Raw genomic sequence first — 21866 nt, forward strand, 5'->3', positions numbered from 1 at the left:
GTGTGGGGCCACTCTTGTCCCATGTGGCACTGTGTAGTTCGGAACCCTTCTTCTGAGGCAAAAACCTGAGGCTGCATGTTTCTGTTTATACCTTTTGTTGAGAAGTCTGCAGCTTTGAAAACTCCACTGGAGCTTGGAGGCTGAGGCAAAGCTGCAAGTCCTTGGCTGCTGTCCTGTAATGCTAAGAACAGGAAGGACATCTTGAAATTCTGGATGCTGTATTTTAAGTCAAGTATGCAGCTTTGTGCCTGGGGAGCTTGCCTGGGATAAAAGGACCCAGTGGTGCTGGTCAACAGCAGCTGAACGTGAGCCAGCGTGTCAAGATGGCCAAGGAGATCATGGCCAGTGTCAGCAATAGTGGGGCAGCAGGAGCAGGGCAGTGACCATCCTCCTGTCCTGGGCACCATTGTGGTGGCAGCTCGAGTGCTGTGTCCACTTCTGCACCCCTCAGAAGCAGAAAGTCATTGGGGGCTGGAGCATGTCCAGAGAAGGACAAGGGAGCGGGGGAAGGATGTGGAGGATGAGCCCAGGGAGGATGTGCTGTGTTAGCTTTATCCTAGAGAACAGAAGGCTCATGAGGGACCTTCAGGCAGATTTCTAGAAATCCCTATATGACAGTGCTCACCACAAAGGCTGTTTTCCTGCCAAACATTCCCTGACTGCATCCAAGTGCTTTAGACAGTGGAGTAGTTTAACACTTTCATTGTTTGGTTTGTTGGTTTGCTAGGAGGACAAGCCCTGTTCATTTTCTCTTTCTCTAGCAAGCAAAGACGTTTCTCCTCAACCTTTCCTGTCCTTTTCCAGCACTTGGACAGGTTCTGCTAGAATTTTAGTTTGCAAGGTGGCAGTTCTGGAAGATGCAGTATTTTTGCATGAGAACACGTAGTTTGGGGCAGGGACATTGGTGCACAAGGAACTGTTCTGGTGCCAGGCCAGCCAGTAGGTCCTTGCACATCACTTTCAGGTTAACAGTGCCCCTTCCTTTTGGCAGTCCAGGGGATCAGTATGTGTTGTGTTTGGGAACTGAGCAAGAAATTAATGCTCTGGCATTCCAGCTGGTCCTCAGAGACCAGAATGGCTGGGAAGAGCTGGGCCTCATTTCTGATTACAGCCATTTTGCACCATCAGTGTGGCTGAGTCCAAGAGAAGAACTTGCCTGAGCACAGATGCACAAAGAGTGCAGTTCCCCGTGCAGTGCTCTGGGTCTGATCACATTCCTTAAGGACCTACACACTCCAGATTCCCCAAGGGTGTGGTTCATTGAAGCAACAGGAGAGCAAGTTCAGGATTGCTGCTGATCAGGGCACTGGCTTTCAAGTGTTGATGTGTGTAGCAACAGAAAGTATAGTAAGAGAGAGATTATAAAAGTGAGATCTGTCTGTCTGTCTATGTATCTGTCTATCTATCAATCTATTTATTTGCATCTTCCTGGCTCTGCTCCAAAGCAGCTGGAGCTGCACAGCTCACATAAAGGCATCCCTTCAGGAGAGGAGGAGAGACACGTTCCATTGACTGATCCTGAGATGGTAGTTTTTTTCCATCAAAGTTACTTCCCTCTTCCAGCCTTTTCTGACATGAAAACTCCTTTTTATCCTACAAGTTTCTGCATATCCTAAAGGGTGGAGCAATCCCATGCTCTAGGTGGGGTTTAGTGACTTTGGTCACACATGCTTTACATGACACATGGTTTCCTTCATTGACATCCCCAGGGCTGTGTAAGTTAATTTGTTGATGGGGCCTTATGAGGGGCTCTGTTACTGCTGGTCTGAATTCTCAGATGACAAAAGAGGGAGAATAAACACCTTGGTCCTCTTCCATATACTGAGGTGGCTGAAGAGGCTCTCTGACCTTCATCAGAGGATCTTTGCACACATCCTTATCTCTTAAATGACCAGGATTTCTAACAAGAGTGTAGATGTCAAAAAGGCAGGAATGGTGGTGCAGGCCTGAAGAAAACATGAACTCCTGAAGTGTCCCTTACAAGGGGTGAACTCACACAAGAAGCCAGCTGCAGAGCCAGGATGGCGCTGTGGGACAGGGTTGGGTGTCAGTCACTATAGAAAGACAAAGAGAACATGGCAGAAGCAGAGGGAGGCCCTCACCAGACCCTTGAGAAAGGCCACACCTTCCCTGTCAGCTGCCTGAGAGGCTGTTGGAGCTTCAGTCCCACATGGACCCTGGTTGTACGGCTAGCGTTACTTTGGCATCTGTGCCTCCACACGGGCAGAGAATGACCCAGGAGAGCAGCAGCACTGTGCTTTGGGAACTTGTGAGCCCAAGAGTCTTTGAGTCATGGCCCAGAAATGTTGTAGGGGAAGTTGAAACCCATCTTCTCTTGCTTTCTGTGCAGGTCCCTCTAGAGAAAGAGCATGAGCAGATTGTTTCATCAGAGGTGCCATGCCAGACTCAGGAAGAGCTGTTCCCAGCCCAAGAGCAGGAAGAGCCCAGGCAGCAGGTGGAAGAGCCACAGAAGAATGGCCAGGTAAGCTTGGCTCACCAGGCGACAGAGCGAAGGGCAGGAACAGGGGAATAAAACAGAGCTCTTGGAACTGAGGAGGCCAGGAGTCCCACAGGCACTGAAAGCATAGAGCCTTGTAATCTCTAGAGATCAGCACTGGGATGAGAGGGTTACAATGGAAGCAGAGGTGGGTCGGGAAGCAGAAAGCAGTGGCTGAATGAATGTGATTTTGAAGCTGAAAGAGGAAAAAACTGAGCGTGATGGCAGCTCCCTGTTGCTTGCTCTGCATTTGTGTGTACAGAGCATCAAGGCAGAGCCACAAGCAGAGCTGTCTGAAGCTGAGAGTGCCATCCTGGCAGTGAAGAGGAGAAACAAGGACGACATGAGAAGCATCCAAGAGGAGAAGAATCTCCCTCAGCAGAGGAGCGATCAGCAAAACCAGGTGAGTGTAAGAGTGGCAGCCACTCCACTCATGAAGCACCCTCTGTCTTGTGCTTTACAGAATATCAATGGACAGCTGCAGGCAGAGCTGCAGGAAAATGAGCGTAGGATCAAGGCAAGGGAGAAGAGGCTGGATGAAGAAATTAACATCATCAGAGAGAAATTTAATCTCTTACTTCAGGAGAACAAGGCTTTTGAAAAGCGAGTGAGTGAAACAGCAATAGCCACTGCAGTCACCAAATTGCCCTTCTTGCCTTTCTACTGCAGAGCAGCTGGGGGGGGGGTGGGGTGATGCCTCTGACTGCCATCCTGCTGTGGCCTCTGTCACAACTACTCCAAAGGAAACATTCTGGTCAGCTGAATCTCAGCTGCTTCCCTGGAGAGTGGAATTAGTCCTTTGGCCCTTTAGCCAGCAGTCATCTGAACACATCCCTGCTGGCCTGTTCCTGCTCTCCTTGTTTCTTGAGGTGTTTCTGCAGGTGAACATGTTCACTTAGATAGATTCTGAATACAAGCTACAAGCTGTCTGCATCCCTTGTGAATCTGGTCCTCTCCTGTTCCTTCCCTTTCCTCACAGTCAATGACCCTTGGCTGACAGGGACAAGCTGTAGTCTCTGTCTGCTTTGTTCTGCTTGACTTCAGGTGGAAGTGTTGATGTCTCACCTGGCAGCCTGCAAAGGCTTCCAGCGAATGAGTGACAACAAAGAGCCCCAAGATCAATGTGAGGCGCAGGAAGTGTCCCAACCAGAGATGCTGCAGCTTGAGCATGTCCTGAAGATGGTGGAGGAGAAGAGAATTCAAAGGGAGGAGGTAGAAATTTGAACAAGGAGCTGCAACTGTGTCTGCAGCCCTAGGAGGGGGAAAGGAGTCCTTGGGAGGAAGTGGAGCGGTCAGTGTTGCAGTTATCCTTCAGAAAATCCATGAAAATGGAACATGAAACTGGCTATGAAATTGAGTAAAACCAGCCTTTGGTTTTGACTATTTGGTTTCAGGAGTGGACGTCCAAAGAAATCCAGTTTAAGAGCCCTGCATGTGGCTGACAGCAGCTTCCTAAGGGCTTGCATTTGAAATGGGATCTTGGGGCAATCTCTGCCAGCCACCTTTCTCACACAAACTCATTTCTCATCTCAGATCTGCACAGGCTCTTCTATTAAACCTGCAGCAGCAGCAGCAGCATTGTCTATAAAATCCTTTGCTCCCCAACCTGAGAACTGGAGCCTGGGCTGGAGTTTGTTCATCTCCAGCACTGACACAACCGCTGCTCAGCAACAAGACATCAAGGAGGACTCCCTGGAGCTGCTGAGTATGTCTTATGTCTTTCTTATCTGTGGGACAGTGTATTGTGTGCATGTGTCAGCATAGCTGTACCAAATGATCCTCCTCAGTTTGGTGTCACAGGGACATTTAGGATTCCCCACAGGAACTGGTGTGCTCTGAGGCAGCGAGAGAGCACTCTGGGTGCTCCTGCTGCCTCTGAGGGCAGCTTGGACTGTCTGGAGTTTGCCTAGGCTTCCCTATGTGTTGAAAGCAGAAGCAAGGCTTGTTCCTGGATCAGCAGAAGGCTCTGACTGCTTGAGTCCTGTGCCTTAGCCCAACCCCTGCTCAGATCAGTCTCTAGGAAAACACCTCAAGCCCTTTGTGATTCTGCAGCACAACCCATTTATTCTGCTTCTTGCCCATAACAGCTGCCAGTGCTGTGCTCTCAGGTAAGACCTGATGGGGTGGAGAACACAGCCCAGTTGATTCTGTGTCTACCATCACCTGTTGGGACAAAAAGGGCATTGGTCTGCACCTTGGTGTGTCTGATCTCAAAGGCAATCCCTCATCTGGGCTGGCTTCTGCATCACACAGCCCAGAGTCACAAGAGGGTCAACGTCTCCTCTGGGCAGCTGTCCCTGTCACGCTGGTGTCCGAGGAGAACTGCTGTCCTTGCTACCCTTGCCTGTGTCTAGGTTTGGAAGACAGGTATCTGCTAGGGAGGGGCAGGGCCTCCCTAGGAATGGAGAATTCAAATCCCCTCTCTCCAAATTCTTATAATTTAGAAAACTAAAGGGGCTTTCAGGCAGAGGTATGGGGATAGGACTAACAGTTCTTAACTAGTATGGATAACAAGGCAAACAAACAAAAACAGCTACAACGTTAATAATAAACAGAACCAGGAACCTCAATGGGCTTTGTTTCACAAAGCCTGGGGCAGTCTGATCTCTTGGGACTCTGAGAGCACCAAGCTTGAACAGTGGAAAATCCTGGGCTGGTGGATGAGATATGTCAGAAGCTCTGCCAGTGGTAGCTGGAATGGCAGGGATGTCCCAGCAGGGCAGGGCAGGGCAGGACAGTGGAGGGCCACAGAGTAGCAAAAAACCTCAAAGCAATGCTGAAGAAATGGTGGTGATGGGACAGGGCCAACTCAGCAGAGCAGGAGGAGATGAGCTCAGAATTCTGGGGCACATGAGCAGATTTTCTCAGGACTGGATCCAGTGGTGACTGTGAACTCCCGCAGCAAGCAGCAGCCTGGCCATCCTCTCTCTGATGCCGAGAGCGAGAACACAAATCTGTCCCCAGCCCTGTCCTCTGCCTGCCCTAAAACTTACGTTATCTCCCCACTCTGAGAGAAACTCCCAGAGACCCAAAGAAGGGTAGCCAGGTGCTACAACTCCTTTCCGTTGGCCCTTTGTTCTGCTTGAGAACCTATAAGCACCCAGTAGGTAGATTCCTAGCAACTTAGGGGAAAAATTCTCTAAGTATAAAAGAAACAAATCTAATTGCCAACAGCCCTCTGTTCCGGGTTTGGAAGACAGGAACGTGTGTAGTGCTGAGAGGGCGAGACCAATGGGAGTGACTGATCCACGCTGTCAGGGCGAAGAGAAGCAGTGTGGTTCTTCACACAGGGCACGGGCATCTTCAAGCTCAGCCTGCTCATAAAGGGTGAGGGTCCTGATGCTGAAAACCTTGTTTAGACTGGTTATAGCATGGGCTGCTCTGGTTTCCAAATGTAAGGAATTCTTTTGGCAAACTGCTGCTAGGTGAAGAAGATGGGAACATTCAGCAATATTCTTCCTGTTCGGAAATTGGCACCTGTTCATAGGAATTGATTTTAGATGTCAGGGTGTTGTTTAATCTTTGGAAGTATGAAACCTTTTGTTGAATCTCAGAGTGTTTACTCCCAAGAAAACAAAGTCTCTGTTAGTTCCAGCTCTCCTTAATGTTTATAGATGACAAACTTACTTGCCTTGGTACCTGTTCTCTTCTGGTCTCTGTCTCCTCTGAATGCATCTCCCTGTGCTCCCAGTTTTCTGTCAAGCGATCTCTTCAAAGGACTGTAGAAAATCAGTCTCTGTGCTGGCCACTTGTGCTGCGGAGCTGCCTGTCTTCTTGTTGTTGCTGTTGTTGTTACCCAGCGACCACAAAGGCCTCAGAGCCCCAGACAGTGGGGCTGCCTTTTGTGTCACCTGGGAGGTGGGATCTCTGCTTTAAAGTAAGCATCTTGCATTTTTGTATTTTGTTTCCCTCAGGGAGAATGGTGAACATGGAAAATCCCAGGAGGAAATACATTGAACTGGAAATCATTGGCAGTGGGTGAGTCCAACCACAGTTACTTCTACAAAGCCATGGGGCAGGTGATTTGCTGGTGGAATATCTATCAAGTGTGAAGTCAGGCAAGCTGCAAACATGTTCAGACACTGGGCTTAGATTGTCAGTGCTGGTCAAAATTTGTAAGTGTGGTCAGAAGGCATTGTCAAAGACATCTCCATGCTGCCAAGGTCTTGCCTGCAGCAAATCTGTCTCTCAAGCGTGGGACAGCTCTGTTAATTTCCTTAGCATTTTTGTACGTCTCAGAATCATACGGCTACACTAACGAAAGGAGAAGAACCTTGCTTGCCTGAAAGAGCAACCTACCTCCTATGATGGCTGTCACATAATAGTTCTCAGGAACATTTCTTTCCAAGAGTTTGCTGAAGGAAATCCTCCATGGTCAGGATGAAAACTGCACAGTTTAGAAAGTGAAACCAAAGAAGACAGAGTAAGTGCTCTTTTTGAGCCAATGCATTAAACCCCAGCCTCAGGATCAGGCCCAGTGCCCATGCACTTGAGAGGAAAATGCATCTTCTGCCTTCTGACAGACCACTCCTGCATCCTGCAGGTTTTAGGCATTTACAGCAGAGATCTCCTCTCTGACCTGGCTTTCACGCCAAGACCTAAATGACTTCTCTTTTATTTGCTGCTGTTTTGTTTATAGGACTTTTGGAGAGGTTTATAGAGCACTCGACACTGCCACAGGAGGAGAGGTAAATGTCACCAGACCCTGCAGATTCTGCTGCTCTCAAGGGGCTTTCCTTTCTGGTGTGAGCTGTGGCTGGAAATTTGAGTAGAGCTGTGCAGCAAAGGCAGCGTGCAAATTGCATTTGAGACAGCCTTTGTCCTTCTCAGATGCCAGAAGGAAGGCAAGGAGGGCAGTGGTTCCTTTCAGTGAAGGATACGCTCACTCGCTCTCAATTGCTGAAACAAAGGTGGTGCCTTATAGAGCATCTCACTGCCCTTTGGGGGCTATGGCTTTAGAGTCCTGAATTCTCATTTCTGGCTGCCAGCAAATACATCTGAATGTTACTGTAGTTTCTTAGCCACCTGCAGTGCTGCACCTGGGAACTGCACGTAGGGAGAGATCTGCAAGGCGGCTCTAAAAGCCTTAAGCCCTGCTTACAGCCCAGGATGTATCCACAGAGTACCAAGGCGTGGATTACTTCTTTTGAAGTCCAGACAGAGCAGCAGACAGTGTGGTCAGAGCTTTGTGGGTGATAGTTGAGACATCTTTGTTACTGAGTGGACAAATGTAAAATGCCAGTGGCCATGTGTCCTATAACTGGCCCCCAAAAGAACAGAGAAATGGGCTGTTGGAATGTCAGTTCCTAATTACTCTGATGTCTAATCACAAGGCACTTTGGCATGGCTTGGCTGCATCATTCCAAAATCACGTGCTCCATGTGAGAAGTTGGTCTCATGCCACCAACTTTTCAAGTTACTGATTTTCAATGTCATTTTAGGTGGCCATAAAGAAAATAACTCTTCAAGGCCTGATCAGGAGGGAAGGAGCCGTTAATGAACTCATGTTCATGAAAATGAATAAGAACCCCAACATTGTGAACTGTTTAGAGAGGTGAGTTGGTGTTTTTTTAATCCCATCGATGTTTGTTTACATACTGCAAACACACAAAGTTAAAAACCCACTTTGGTCACTGGCAGAAAAGAGAGCTGTTAATTATTGGTTAATTATTATTTCTCTACTTATCTCCAATGGATGGGAAGAGAGTTCATTTTGTCTGCATTAATCTACCCTGGCAAATGCACTTTGAAAATTGTTTAAAAACAGATCAGCCCTATCTTACTGATTCAATACCCTCTATGTTCGTTGCCTCCACATTGTTTTGAGGCTTGATTTTTTCAAGTTTTTATGAGCACCTTTTAAGTACTGATAAACCATCCTAGAAAAGATTTCCCTTGGATTGTTGCCCCTTTTCCATTGCTGTGCATGCCAGGAAGACTAGATGCTTATTTCCAGAAATATCCTGCATGACAGGTTTTTTATCTGGGCTATTACTAAACTGTATTTTTTGTTTGCTGGCTGTCTATGACACCTCCTTTTTCACAGCTATGCCCTTCTCCTTGACGCTGCACAGACTGCAAACACTGCACATCTGAGAGGGAATGTCTATATTCCTTTTATTCTGTCCTTGTCATAAAGGGACCTGGAAACAAGAATCAACTGTTGTCTTTTCCAAAGAGCAACGTAGTCGTGCATGTTCATCTCCACGCCCTTGTTTCCTTCTTTCAGCTACCTTGTGGATGAGCGCCTCTGGTTGGTGATGGAGTACATGGACGGAGGCACTCTGAGTGATGTCATCACTGAGACTCGCATGTCTGAAGACGAGATTGCAGTTGTCAGTCGGGAGGTCAGGGATCCCACCTGTGCTTCCAAGGGCTTGGGCAGAATTGTCTGGGAAACAGGGGCTCAGACCTGGAGTGATTTCATGTGCCAGGCTTTGTTCTGTGTTGCTGGTATGCTATGGGGAAGCAAGAACATCTCAAATGGACTGCCTGCCAGTGTCCCTGCACTCACTGTACTCTGTTCTTGTACTCTTAACTCCTGCTGTTGTACTCTGTCTCTTGTATTTGTATTTGTATTTGTATTTGTATTTGTATTTGTATTTGTATTTGCTGTTCTCCATCTTGTTTCTCTAAACCTTTACCTCGAGCCTCTCTGCAATGCATTCCTTGCCTGTAAAAGCAAAGGTGCTGGTGGCAGGATTTGAAATGAACAGCAAGGAAAAAAAGAGTCTCATTTCTCACAATCCCCAGCTGAAAGGGGTAGTAGTGCAACCAAAATGCTGTTTGCTTCTGAAAGGTGACTGATGTGATACTTCGGTCTGTGCTAAGGCCAGCAACCTCTGTCAGGCAGCCTTCCACCCTAAAGTGATCCACTTCACACCAATGAGAGGGACTTTCCTGGCAAACCCTCATTTGTCCTCTGCATGGAGAGAGCACATCCACTGCAGCAGCAGTCATTCTGACTGATTTGCAGGGGACAGTCTACAAAACTAGTTGCTGTTGCTCTTTCAAAAGCTGACATGCCTTTCCTTATGTCATGGGTTGGCACAGTTTAGTTTTTAGTTAGGGAGGAATGTGGAGTGTTACCCCGTCAGGACCTTGAAATTGTTTTAGAAAGGACAGGGACCTATCGGAAGCTAGGTTAGGATATTGGCATCTGCTTTGACTACGGAGAATGTTGAACGTGACTTTGGGAAGTACCCCTATAAATCCTCATTTTGTTCAAGTCAGCCCTTTTTCCTCCTAGCCAGCTGAACAGGGAACATCGGGTTGGGCCTGTTGCTCCCCCCGCTTTGTGCGGGGGAGCTGGCCCAGAGGCCTAGCCGGGTTCCATCGGCTCCCGGCGGGGGAAGAGAGGCTGCAGCTTTACATCAGCTGCTTTGAAAAACACCTCCTCCGAGCCATGGAGCCCTGGAGCAAGGAGGGATCTCCGAAGGGCCCCTGGTAACAGCCACGGGCCTGGCTGGGCTCCGGTGGCCCCAGCTGTCACCGAGGGGTGGGCAGAGCTCCTCCCCCCTCTCCTCCTGTAATTTCCAGGCCGAGAGGAAAAGAGTGGAGGGGAGAAGCCCAGGCAATCAGAGATACAGCAGGAGAGAGACTGCTGCCCCTGGCCGGCAAAAATCACATAGCCACTGCAGGCCTGGGCAGATTTAACCCTTTCCCAGCAACGGGAAGCTTCCAAGGCCTAACCCTTCCTTGAGAGAGAGAAGAACGAGACAAAGTGCATGTAGAAAAGACACGGCATGAAGTCAGTGGAGCAAGAGTGAAAGAACTGATAAAGATTATTGGAAAAAGGGATTGAGGATGTGGACATTCTTAACCGGACTTCTCTGGTGTAAACTATGAAGGAATGGACTGTTCCTTGTAACATCTTAATGTTGTTTGGGGGAATGCTAATTCTAGTCAAAGCTGGGGATGGATATCAATGAGATTTAAGTAAAAATCTTACAGCCCCTCGCTTCTGGGGTAAAAGAATGTCTCAGCCTTTGAGACCAAGATGATTAGGGAGAAAGAGATTTGAAGCCTTCAGCTCCTGGGGTAAAAGGACGTCTCTATTTCTTTTAAGATAGAGACAATTTTAGGGATAGAAGAAGAGAATCCTTGTTTTGTACTAGAGGAAGCATTCTTAAACAGTACCCCAAGTACATTGAGAGGCCCATAAGTAGCCAGGGGAAAGGCTGCTAATAGGTAGAACAGCACAATATGCAAAAACTGCAGGCAGTTGCAGATTTGTGACATTGAGAGCCACGAGACTGTTTTTATCTTGTGGCAAATGTCTCCATAAGACTCTAGAGAGGTTCCTCTCCCAGAGTGGTGAAAGATTATGTTTAAATGGTGAAACCGACTGAAAATCACAGGTTGTGTCTCTCTATGTTGTTTGTAAGAAAGTTAAGTTTGTAAGAGAAGGGAAGAGTGTTTTAAAGTTTCATTTTGGGTTTTGTTGGGTTTTTGTTTGTTTGTTTGTTTGGGGTTTTTTTTGTGGGTTTTTTGGTTTTTTTTGGGGGGGTGTTTCAACTTTTTCTTTTCCATTCTTTTAGTGTGTTAATAATATTATTTGTTTATTTTTTAAGCTTAAGCCTGCTTTGCTTCTCCTGATTGTCTCCCACAAAAAGAAAGTAAACACTAAGACCACTACACTAAATTTGGCAAACAGATTTTTGCGAACGTGAAACCACTACACCTTAGAAAGGTTCTGCTCTGCTAGTGTTGGAGCAGCAAGCTCTTCCTCTCAATGGCACTGTGTTCTGCCATTACTCCTCATTCCCCTGGAAAGGGAGTGTTTTAGAGCTGTTTCCTTTCTTCCGTGATGAAATCACATCACTAATTTTTGCTCTGTTTCTGTTTTCTTTCTCAGTGCCTGCAAGGACTGGATTTTCTTCACTCAAACCATGTGATCCATCAGGATGTGAAAAGCCGCAACGTCCTTCTCAGAACCGATGGCTCTGTCAAGCTGGGTTAGTATGTTGGTCAGGTGCAGGTTGGTTCTGGGGATGTGGGGTTTGGGGCTGCTTTGAGTGAGTGCCAGCTCCACGAAAATGATGCTGCTGGCAATACATGGGCCCCTGCTGCGAACTGTGGGCACAGTTGCAATGTGCACAGAAGTACCACAGGAAGGAAGCAGTCAAGAGTGGCATTGGTTTGTGTGTGTCCCTTCCAAAGGGAGGGAACTACAATCTAAAGCTTCAGAAAAATAAATGCCACTGCTGGAGGTAGTGTAAAAAATGTGGAGGTTTTTTTGAAGTGGCCAATTCCATATTTCCTTGGCTAAAGCCCTGAGGAAATAGAGCAGGGACAGATTTCCAGCAGATGACACATTGCATTCTTAGACTGAGAGTAGGAAATTCTTTTGCTTGATTTCCTAATTTGAGCTGACTTTCATGGTATATTGTTTTCTCCTCAGCTGATTTTGGCCACTTTGCTCAGTTCATCCCTGAGGAGAGTAGACGGAGCTCAGTGGCTGGCACTTCTGGGTGGATGGCACCTGAAATCGTGGCAAGTCAACCATATGGTCCCAATGTGGACATATGGTCTTTTGGAATCATGGGCATCGAAATGGTGGAAAGAGAAGTTCCTTACTGGAATGGAACTCCTGTCTCGGTAAGGTGGCAATACTGACTGATCCCACTGTCTTTCTCACCTGTCCCATGTTCTGTGAGCCATTGGACAAAATCCCATTGCCATCTGCTGGCACCACTTCCACCAAGGTCCCCTTCTAAAAATGTCCCTGGCATGCACATCAACATCTGGTTGCATCAGAAGGGAAGTGACAGGTAATCAGTTCAGTAACCTGCCATTTTGGCCTCCAGCCATGCCTGACATTTCACATTTGCTTTTTGAACCATGGTGGAGCTCTGTCTCTGAAGGAGAAAAATTTCAATTTTATAGAAAAAGCAAAAAAGAAAAAAAAAAAGAAAAAAAAAAGAAAAAAAAAACATGGAAAAGGAAGAGAAAAGGGAAAAGAAAAAAGGAAGAGGAAGAAGAAGATGAAGAAAGAAAAAAAAATGGGGGGGGGGGGGGGGCGGGGAAAGGAGGAAAAAAAACAACCACCAAAACAATCCCAAAGCAGTTCTGCTTGTTTTTTCCCTTTTTAACCACAGGACATCAATTTTCCTCCATACTGTAGCATCTTTTCTAAACTCTGTGGGTCTTCTAAACTTTCCAGCTTTCAAATCATCTGTACATTGTTCTGTCATGTGCCTAGGTGGCCTGGATAAGTTTAGGACATGTTTTTCTCTGACTGTGGTTAGAATTGTATGCCAGACCCTTGGCTGTTTCTCGGTACTTTAACAAGTTGGTGGGCTTGCAGTCAGGTGCCTGGGGCTGGGACCCAAGGAGTGCAGTTGATGCCCATGCTGTGTTTCTTTACCGCAGGAGCAGGGCCATCCCTGGATTTCACAGTTCTAATGACAGGACTCCAGCTCCCCACCATGTCCAGTGGCTGAGCTCAGCTGCAGAGGGACAAGATAAAACCCTCTTTGTGACATCTGGTGGTGTGGGAAAAGTGAAGGAAATTTTCCTCTGGGTTGAAGAGGAAAGTAACAAAGTCTCTTTGGTCACCATCTATTTCAGTGCCATCAACACAGAGCTGTCACTATGGTGGCAGGCATTTTCATGGAGACTTCTAGGCCTCCTCCCACTGTTATTTCTGTCTATTTTAGATGAATTTGGTGTCTGCATTTTTTTTTCAAGAAGAGAACAAAAAACCTGATGATTTTTGTTTTATGGAAACTGTGCTTAAGAGACCAATAAGCACTGCAGAGATTCCTTTCATGTAATAATCCTTGGAAATGGTAGATGTTATAAATAAAATCGACCAGATTCGATGTATCAAAAATTTAGAATTTTATTGTGAGACAAAATATCAGTCTCAGAAAGCCACAATTAAAAGGACAGCGTTGAGCCCGGGGTCGGCGCCGGGTGAACAACGATAACACACTCTGCCAGTCTGTTATCCCCCAAGTTCACAATTTTGGTCTCCAGCCACCCTTTTTTATACACTAGATCACGGAGTGAAGTCCGAGATTCTGACGTTATCCTCTCCGAGGCGTCTTCATTAATTATGCAAGTCCCGGTATTGGGAGTCTGAATGGACCGGTAGGGTGGAACAATGCAGCTGATGGCCAAGCCCGGGTGTGTCGTGTATATGTTAATTTTGACGGAGACGAGTAGAGATATCCATCTGAAGTGATTATCTTGGTCTCCGGACTTGTATCTCCGTTTTCCGTTGTCCTTTGTATCTTTTCAGGGATTCCCGGCAGCGATAGTTTCAAGGCCCCCTCTCTGGTAATTCCAATCATACTTTTTCCATGTCCCTCCCAAACCTTTTCAGGCTAGGGATATTTTGTATTCTGTTGAATCCCCCGTCTTCCCAAGTTAACCCACAAAATGCTAAAACAAAACCTAACTTCTAACATGCTACTTTATACAGGACTTATAATCATACATTCAGTATTACAATTTATATTCTATTAACGTGAAGTGACTTCAGAGCAGATGTTACATTCCTTTTTGACGATCTGTAGCCAAAGCATGTTTGTGTCTCTCTCCTGGTAGTTAATGCATGTTTGTGTCTCCCTCCTGGTAATTCTTAATCATGTTATGGCTCGTGTTTCCCCCTCCCTTGTCCTTTCAAGCGAGAGGAATTCCTGCACCCTCTTCTGAGTTGCTTAACTCTGAGTTAACTCAGAGTTTGTTGGATTAAAATAAAACCTTACATTTATTTAGATGATATTAAATTTTATCTATCAACATGAATTAACTTTAGGACATATATCACAGTAGATATGGAGCAAATTCCCCCTTCCAAATAGCTGTCAAGCTGGTGTGAATCCTCAGAGAAGCAAAACGTGCTTTTGGTGATTGGTAGTTCTAGGTCAGTCAATGCAATAGCTACCAAGGCAAGATCTGCTGGATGTTGGAAAAGCTGTGGCTGCCTCACTGTTTGGGTTTTTTGTTGGTATGGTGTCTTGGTTTGAAAAGACAGGTATCTGCTAGGGAGAGGCAGGCCTCTCTAGAAATGGGGAATTCAAATCCTTCCCTCTGTGTTATTATAATTTGGAAGAATAAAAAGAAAAAAAAAAACTTTTCAGTCAGAGCTATGGGGAAAAGAATAACAGTCCTTTACTAGTAAATATAACAGGATAGACAAACAACAACAGCAATTATAATAATAGTAAAACAGAACCAAGAACCTCGAGGGGCTTTGTCTCATGAGTCCCGGGCAGTCTGATCCCTCGGCACCCCGAGAGCACCAAACCGAAACGGTGGAAACTCCGGGGCTGATGGCTGGAAACGGTGGGGTGTCCCCAGCAGGCAGGGGGTGTCCTGGCAGGCAAAGTGAGCAGTGCTGGAGGACCCGCGGCGGCTGGACCCGGGCTGACCCAAAATCCAGCAGGGCAGGCGAAAAAAGCCTCTGAATTCCTGGGCACTCCAACAGATGATAGAATTCTCAGGACCGAACCCCTCCGTTAACCATGGAATCCACACAGCTACCAGTTGCCCGACCATCCTCCCCGGAAAACCGAGAGCTGAAAAAAAAAGAACCCCCACCCTCAGCTCCCGGGAGCTTTTTTCCTCCTCCTAAACTAAGTGATTAGCTTCTTTTGTCTGGGTTAAGCACCCTTTAACTATCAGTATTTAGTCTCCTAGCAACTTATGGGGGGAAAAAAATTCCACAGGACAACTTAAACCCTCAACATATGGAAAAGTCATCTCTGCCTCTCTTCCAGGGCAGAAACTGCCACTGCAGAGTGGAGCTTAAACAATGGGATCTGGGAGAGCAGTTACAGATGGGAAAGAAGCAGGTGGAGCCTTGTGTTTCCTTTTTCTCCAGGCTCAACGCCTGATAGCAAGAGGAGGGACCCCAAAGCTGCAGCAGCCTAAGCTCCTCTCAGCTTTGCTACGTGACTTCCTGCAATGCTGCCTGCAGAGAGATGAAGAGCAGCGCTGGTCTGCCAAGGAGCTCCTGCAGGTAAAATGCCAAGGGGCTGCAGGTGAAGCAGTGCCAAGGGATGGGCTCCTCCTCCCCATCCTCCTCACCTCCACTCTTGGTGCTGTTCAACTGAGCGTGGTGAGGAATCCTAAACTGAGCTTGGCTGGCAGAGACCTGTAAAGGTCGTCTGGTCCAAGTGCCCTGCAATGAGCAGGGACATCTTTAAAGAGACCAGGTTGCTCAGAGCCCCTTCCTACCTGACCTGGAATGTTTCCAGGGATGGGGCACCTACCAGCTCTCAGGGCAATTTGTGCCAGTGTTTCACTATGCTCCAAGTAAACAAGTTCTTCCTTATACCTAATCTGACTCACTCCCCATTATATATTAAAAGTATTAGCACATGTTTTATTGCAACTGGGCCTGTTAAAAAAAAGGTGTCATCCACTTCCGCAGGAGCCCCTTTGGTGTACTGGAACAAGACAATAAAGTCTCCCTGGGGCCTGTTCTTCTCCGAGCTGAATAACTCCATATCTCTCAGCCTGTCCTCAGAGGAGAGGTGGTCTGTCCTCTGAGTGTTTCTGTCACCTTGTTTTGTAATTTAGTGGGGTGATCAGTTTTATCTAATGGCAAAAAATTGAAGTAGGGCAATGCAGAGTACAGAGGCATGAAATGGTGGTGGAGGAACACAAGGTAACCAGTCCTGGCCAAGTAGATTTGGCCAGGGAAGGAGGGCCTGTGGGGAGCTCACTGTGAGCCTCTGAGGGGCTCTGGCTTGTGGCCTCCACCCCGCTCTTGGAGGTTTCTGCCACACAAACAGGGACAGCTGAAAGGGACTTGTCCCAGTCCCATCTGCTGCCTGGCACAGTCAAGCAGATGGGAACTGCCCCAGGGTTACTGTCAGGTTGTGTGACAGAGAGGGAACTGCAGGACCCAGTGCCATTCAGCTGTCCCTGCTTGGAAGGAAGGTGCCATCCAGCACAGAAGGGGCAGGGCATGGAAAAGTAGACACCGCTTTGTCACCCTGTGGAAATTAGCACCGTGCCTGTCTTTCAAAGAGAGGGACCTGTGTGAGGCTTTGGAGTTTCCTGAAAGGAAGAAACCTCAGGCACAGAAAGCACCCTTTCTAGAACACCAGCAGGGCAAAAATCCCAGCAAGATGAAGACACGTGGATAAATGGATGAGTGGGATTTTGGGCCAGGTTTGCCTGTGATGGCAAGGTCCTGCACATGAAGATGGAGGTGAAGATGGTCCCGTTGGTCCTCTTTCTGCATCTTTTTAGGAGCCAGAGGAATCCTGAGTGAGCCTGGGAAGCACTGAGCTTGAAGAGTCTTTTTTTTTTTTTCCTTTGGGCAGCATCCATTTGTAGCCTTTGCTGAGCCTGCATCCAGCCTGGCGCCCCTGATAATTTTAGTGAAGAGGAAGAAGAAGAAAACCATCAGAACCATTTACTCCACGACCACCTCAGAGTAGGATTGTAGAGCAGGATTGTCGAGTAGGAATGTAAATGAATAAAGTTTCTGACACTGCAACTCACCTTGAAGATTCCCTTCCTTCTCACTCTGTGAATAAGCTCAAGATTGCCTTCTGAATTGCCACTGTTTCTTAAAGGTGGAAAGTGACATTTAAGGATTCCTTGCTATGGTTTGAAAGTGGGGAAGGTTTTTCTTCATTCATCCTCTCCAGAGGAGAGGAATGTAATTTGGAATACTTGTGTAATGGAGTTTTTGTGAGTTAATTATTTTTAAAGCACAAATATTTCCTTGCAGAAAACTTTAATGGGAAAGTCAGTGCTTTGATTACTGAGTGGCTAAATCCACTACAGGCCTTGCTCAGCTAATCGGTCTCAGCAACAGCTGTAAACCATTCCGTGTTTTGACATTAGGTTTTAAAGTTAATTTCTGCAGGGTGACATTTTATTCTGTTAATATTTACTCAAAACATTTCTAAGGAGGTGTGTGCTGGTTTTGCATTGATTGACATTTAGTGAGCAGGGAAGAAGCCGCCCACAGAAGTGATTTTTCTAAGAGAAGCTGCTAACAGTTTTCTTCCAATCGAAACCAACCAGTGATTCATTTTGAATACTGACACCTTGTTAAACCACTAGGAAGCTGAACAAGCCTCTGTGAACACACATATTAAAAACTGAACAAACCCCTGAAAAGCTCTCTTTTCTTCCGACCTGGGAACAGGAAACAGGCCGGTCCAGCCTTCCTCTACGCGGCTGGGCCAGGCCAGGCAGGCGCTGCCGAGGGGCCGAGCCCCTTCCCGGGCAGTCCCCTGGGCCCAGTCAGTCCCAGCCGGGCCAGGCCCTAGTGGCTGCCAGGCAGGGGGAGGGGATGCTGAGAGGCCCCATCCCCATCAGGCTGGGCGCCAGCAGCTGTTAACATCTTACCACCAGGCTGGTCCCCTCCACCTCCAGCGTGGGCCTGGCAGGGCTGGGCCCCACCTCTGCTGCAGCACTGGCCAGACCAAGCCACGAGATCCTGGCGCAGCCTGAAACCGATCACTGTGACTGCTTCAGCCACCACCCAGCAGAAACCATCATGACCACTTCAGGCCCTGGGTGAGATAGTAACTTCTTTATTGCACAGATGAAACTTAGAGGACATTGATCCTCTCTCAAGCGGGAGAAAAGGATAGAGTGAAAACATGTAGAGAGGCAACATGAAGACACCAAGGTCAGTGAAGAAGGAGTTAAGTCCCAGATGGGAGGAGAAGGAGATGCCTTAGCCTTAGGCTGAAATTCTTTTTTAAGACCATGGCGATGGACTTTTGATTCACTAGAATATCCCTTTAATTAATGAAAACAGTATGATGAGGAGGGGAGATGGAGTGTTCAAATTGCAGATATGAGCAAAGTTTATGCTGAAGCAAGTAAATGTTGAAGTAACTGTGATCTCATGAGAAGCTTGGACAGAGAGAGGAAGATGGGAGTGAAGGAGAAGAAGGAGAAGAAGGAGAAGAAGGAGAAGGAGGAGAAGGAGGAGGAGAAGGAGGAGGAGAAGGAGAAGAAGGAGGAGAAGAAGGAAGAGGAGAAGGAGGAGGAGGAGAAGGAGGAGAAGGAGGGGGAGAAGGAGCAGAAGGAGGAGGAGGAGGAGAAGGAGAAGAAGGAGGAGGAGGAGAAGGAGAAGAAGGAGGAGGAGGAGAAGGAGAAGGAGAAGGAGAAGAAGAAGAAGAAGAAGAAGAAGAAGAAGAAACAGAAGAAGAAGAAGAAGAAAAAGAAGAAGAAGAAGAAGAAGAAGAAGAAGAAGAAGAAGAAGAAGAAGAAGAAGAAGAAGAAGAAAAAGAAGAAGAAGAGGAAGAAAAAGAAGAAGAAGAAAAGACTTTTGCTTTTGAACCGGTCATCCTTAAAATAGTACCCCATGAGTTTGACATGGCCCATGAACACAGCTGTGGGAAGGCTGCATGAGATGGGAGGGACTTCACCAATGCAGATTTTCCAGGCAGCTGCTAGTTGTGAGAACTGAAGCCACAGGAGAACTGGTTTCTTGTGGAGAAGTCCCCATGACATGGCAAAAGAGACTCCTCTCCCTAAGAGAACTGATGGAAGATTATTTTAGAGCTGGTCAGCTGATCTAAGTCCTAAGGTTTTGCTTCTGTACGTTGTCAGTGGGAAAAAGGGAAGGTTGTGGGGGGAGGGGAAGTATTATTATTAGAATTATTCTAATCCTTACTAGTTTTATTTTTCTTGTAGTTTTGTTAGTAAAGTTTTCTGTATACCTCTTAAAGTTTGAGCCTGCTTTGCTCTTCTCCTAATCCTATCTCACAGCAGAAAAGGAGTAAATAATTCTGGTGGGTGAATTGGCATTTAGACAACAATAGACCTACCACATTAATTGGTGCATTGTCTGGGAAACAAAAAACTGGCGTACCAAAACCACTACACTAAATTGGTGTTTCTGCCCCGTTTTGAATGGGGGACCACCACAAGAGGGATTTTTAAAAATTTCTAAAGTATCACAATATTTTATAAATATGAATTTTCCCATCCACAAAGGGTACTGGCTTGGAAAAAAAATATTTTTAAGTATACAAGTTTCTAATTTTCATGGTTACAGGTAGCATCACCATAAATCTGCAAAGAACCAGTGTCAATTTAGTGTAATTCCATATGATAAATTTTATCAGCATTTTTGTTACAGAAGGTAGATCTTGCCATGTTACATTCACACCTAACTTTAAATCTCTCCAATAACTCCTATTAAAAATCACATTTCATGAAAAACCCAAGATTAACTTTGCCAAATACATTTCAATGCATCATTTAGACATTCTGGTTAACAGTGCATCATAGCTTCACAAATGGAGCTGGTTGGCTGCTCTCTGGCAGGCGCCGGGGGCACTGCACTGCGCGGGGGAAGCCGTCGCCTGGGGCTCGGGAGGAGGCAAGAGAGCTCTGACGGGCCAGGGGGGCCTCCCAGCCTGGGAGACCAATACCGTTTCATAGTTTTTTGTCCAGTGAACACCAATAACCTGACTTTTTTAGCTGCGTCAGCATTTTGCTTTCTGTCAGATTGTGGGCAGTACTTCTCCTCATTATAGTCTTATCTCTCGTTCATAGGCAGAGGAAAAAGGAACGACTTTACGGAAACAGGCAGTGTTAAGTGGAGGATCTCTGTAAGCTGGGCAGTGGGAGTGGTGACAGCTACTGCAGCTTCTCTATTAGCTTTGAATTGTAGTAGCTGCTGCCTATAATACTTGCCCTACCTCCTCCCACGTTTTGACAAAAAAAAAAAAAAAAGGCAGTTTGTACATCTACTTTTGCGCCATTTTTTCTATGCCACAGCAGCATGTCTATTTATTGTGTTTTATCTCTTGCTAGCCCAACATAAATGTCTTTATATTTACTATAGCCTTCTCTGTGACAGACATCCATACTCCCATTTTTTCCCAAAATTGAAGCTTGGACTTCTGCAGCTCCTCTTCTGGCTGCATTAACTCTCGTGACTCTTTGGGCACTGTCTTCCTGTGACTCGTGGCCACATCTCCCATGACTCAGGGGCCGTGTTCTTCCTGCAACTCATGGCTGTGTCTCCCGCAATTCAGGGGCCATGTTCTTCCTGCTACTCGTGGCCACATCCTCCCATGACTCAGGGACCATGTTCTTCCATAGTTCCTGGCAGCGCTATCTCTAGCAACCCTCACCTGGCTGCATTATCTCTGGCAACTCTTGGGCTGCCTCTGTCTCTAAGTCTCATTTCACCAGCCGGTACCACAGCCATCCATCTCCTTTCGCTATCACATCTCAGGGTTCACCAGATGTTGTAATATATAAACAGATGGGACTCAGTTTTCTTGTGCAGAAAAGCCCATTCTTTATTCACAAAGCTCATATTTATAGGAAATATCAGAAGGCACTGTGTTAAACCCAATTCGTCAGCAATACAGTGAAGCTCAGTTCATTGACTGGTAAGGGCTATTGTATATGTCTATCAAATTTTCTCTCTCTTTTTCTTTATGGAAACTTACAAGCTACTTCTAGCTTAGCAAGAGCAGCAGGGCCTAAGCCATATTTTGTAAGGCCTTTCTTTTATAATATTTCTACCGGTCTGCAACATAGGTGAAGGTGCTGGTGGAGTTTATGATGGTGTCACGATCCGCTGAAACTGATCTCAGAGTGCAAAACACAACACAGAGGGGATTTCAGCATTAAAACAAATGCACCCTTTATTGATTGACCATAGCAAATGTGATAGAGGGATTAAGAGTGAGAGAAAGAGATAGAGAAAGAGGTAGAGGAAAGGGGGGATATAGCTACCAAACGTGGAGACGGAGTCCTCGTGGTCCGGTCAATGGGTCCGCCTGTCACGTCAGGGAGTCTCTCAAAATCTCTGGTTAACTCAGGGGTTTTTATTATAGTCCTCAATCACGGGGGGGAACAGGTAAATCTGTTGAAGCCATTGAGGGGGGAACAGGTAGTCCATGTTCTTAGCAGTAAGCGAGAGCCATTGTCTTCTTGGTCCAACGATCACGCCTCCAGGCAAACATCTCGCTTCAGTTAAGTCAGCCCCCATCCCCTGAATTAGGGTTGTAGGGGCCTCATGTCTCAGTCCTTGAGAGGGGCTTCATATAGGGGTCTCAATCTCAGTCCTTGGAAGGGGGGTTTTGATCTCTGTCTGTCACGGTGGTTGCAAAGCAGATGAAGGATTTTCTGTGGGGGACCACCAAAGTTACCCCAGAAAGTTCCCTTGGCCAAGAGGTGGGGAAATTCATAGGCTATTGTTGTGAAGCAGGGACCGTGAAGCAGGTGTAATCTTCAGGTACAGAACTACCATTACACTGCTCAAAGCCCATGTACCATGGCGTGGTGACACAGGAAAATGCACCTGCAGACGACTGGCAAGCATCCACCTCGAGCAGGCCAGAACTGCAGTGGGGTCCTCGGGGTCCTTATGACGATCGTGAGGCAAATGAGGGGAACTTCAGACAGACTC

General features: G+C 46.8%; 1 protein-coding gene across 1 annotated transcript; it reads left to right on the plus strand.

Annotated features, from left to right (window-relative positions):
- Positions 1 to 6416: 6416 nt before the first annotated feature.
- On the plus strand, positions 6417 to 17999 carry LOC120765834 (serine/threonine-protein kinase PAK 3-like). The gene is made up of 9 exons (XM_040091025.1): positions 6417 to 6475; positions 7137 to 7185; positions 7939 to 8051; positions 8727 to 8844; positions 11355 to 11454; positions 11901 to 12097; positions 15333 to 15470; positions 16786 to 16898; positions 17831 to 17999. The coding sequence occupies exons 1-9, from the start codon at positions 6417 to 6419 to the stop codon at positions 17997 to 17999; spliced, it is 1056 nt and encodes a 351-aa protein (XP_039946959.1).
- Positions 18000 to 21866: the final 3867 nt, after the last annotated feature.

This window comes from Hirundo rustica, chromosome Z (genome assembly GCF_015227805.2).
Source record: "Hirundo rustica isolate bHirRus1 chromosome Z, bHirRus1.pri.v3, whole genome shotgun sequence".
Classification (NCBI taxonomy): domain Eukaryota; kingdom Metazoa; phylum Chordata; class Aves; order Passeriformes; family Hirundinidae; genus Hirundo; species Hirundo rustica.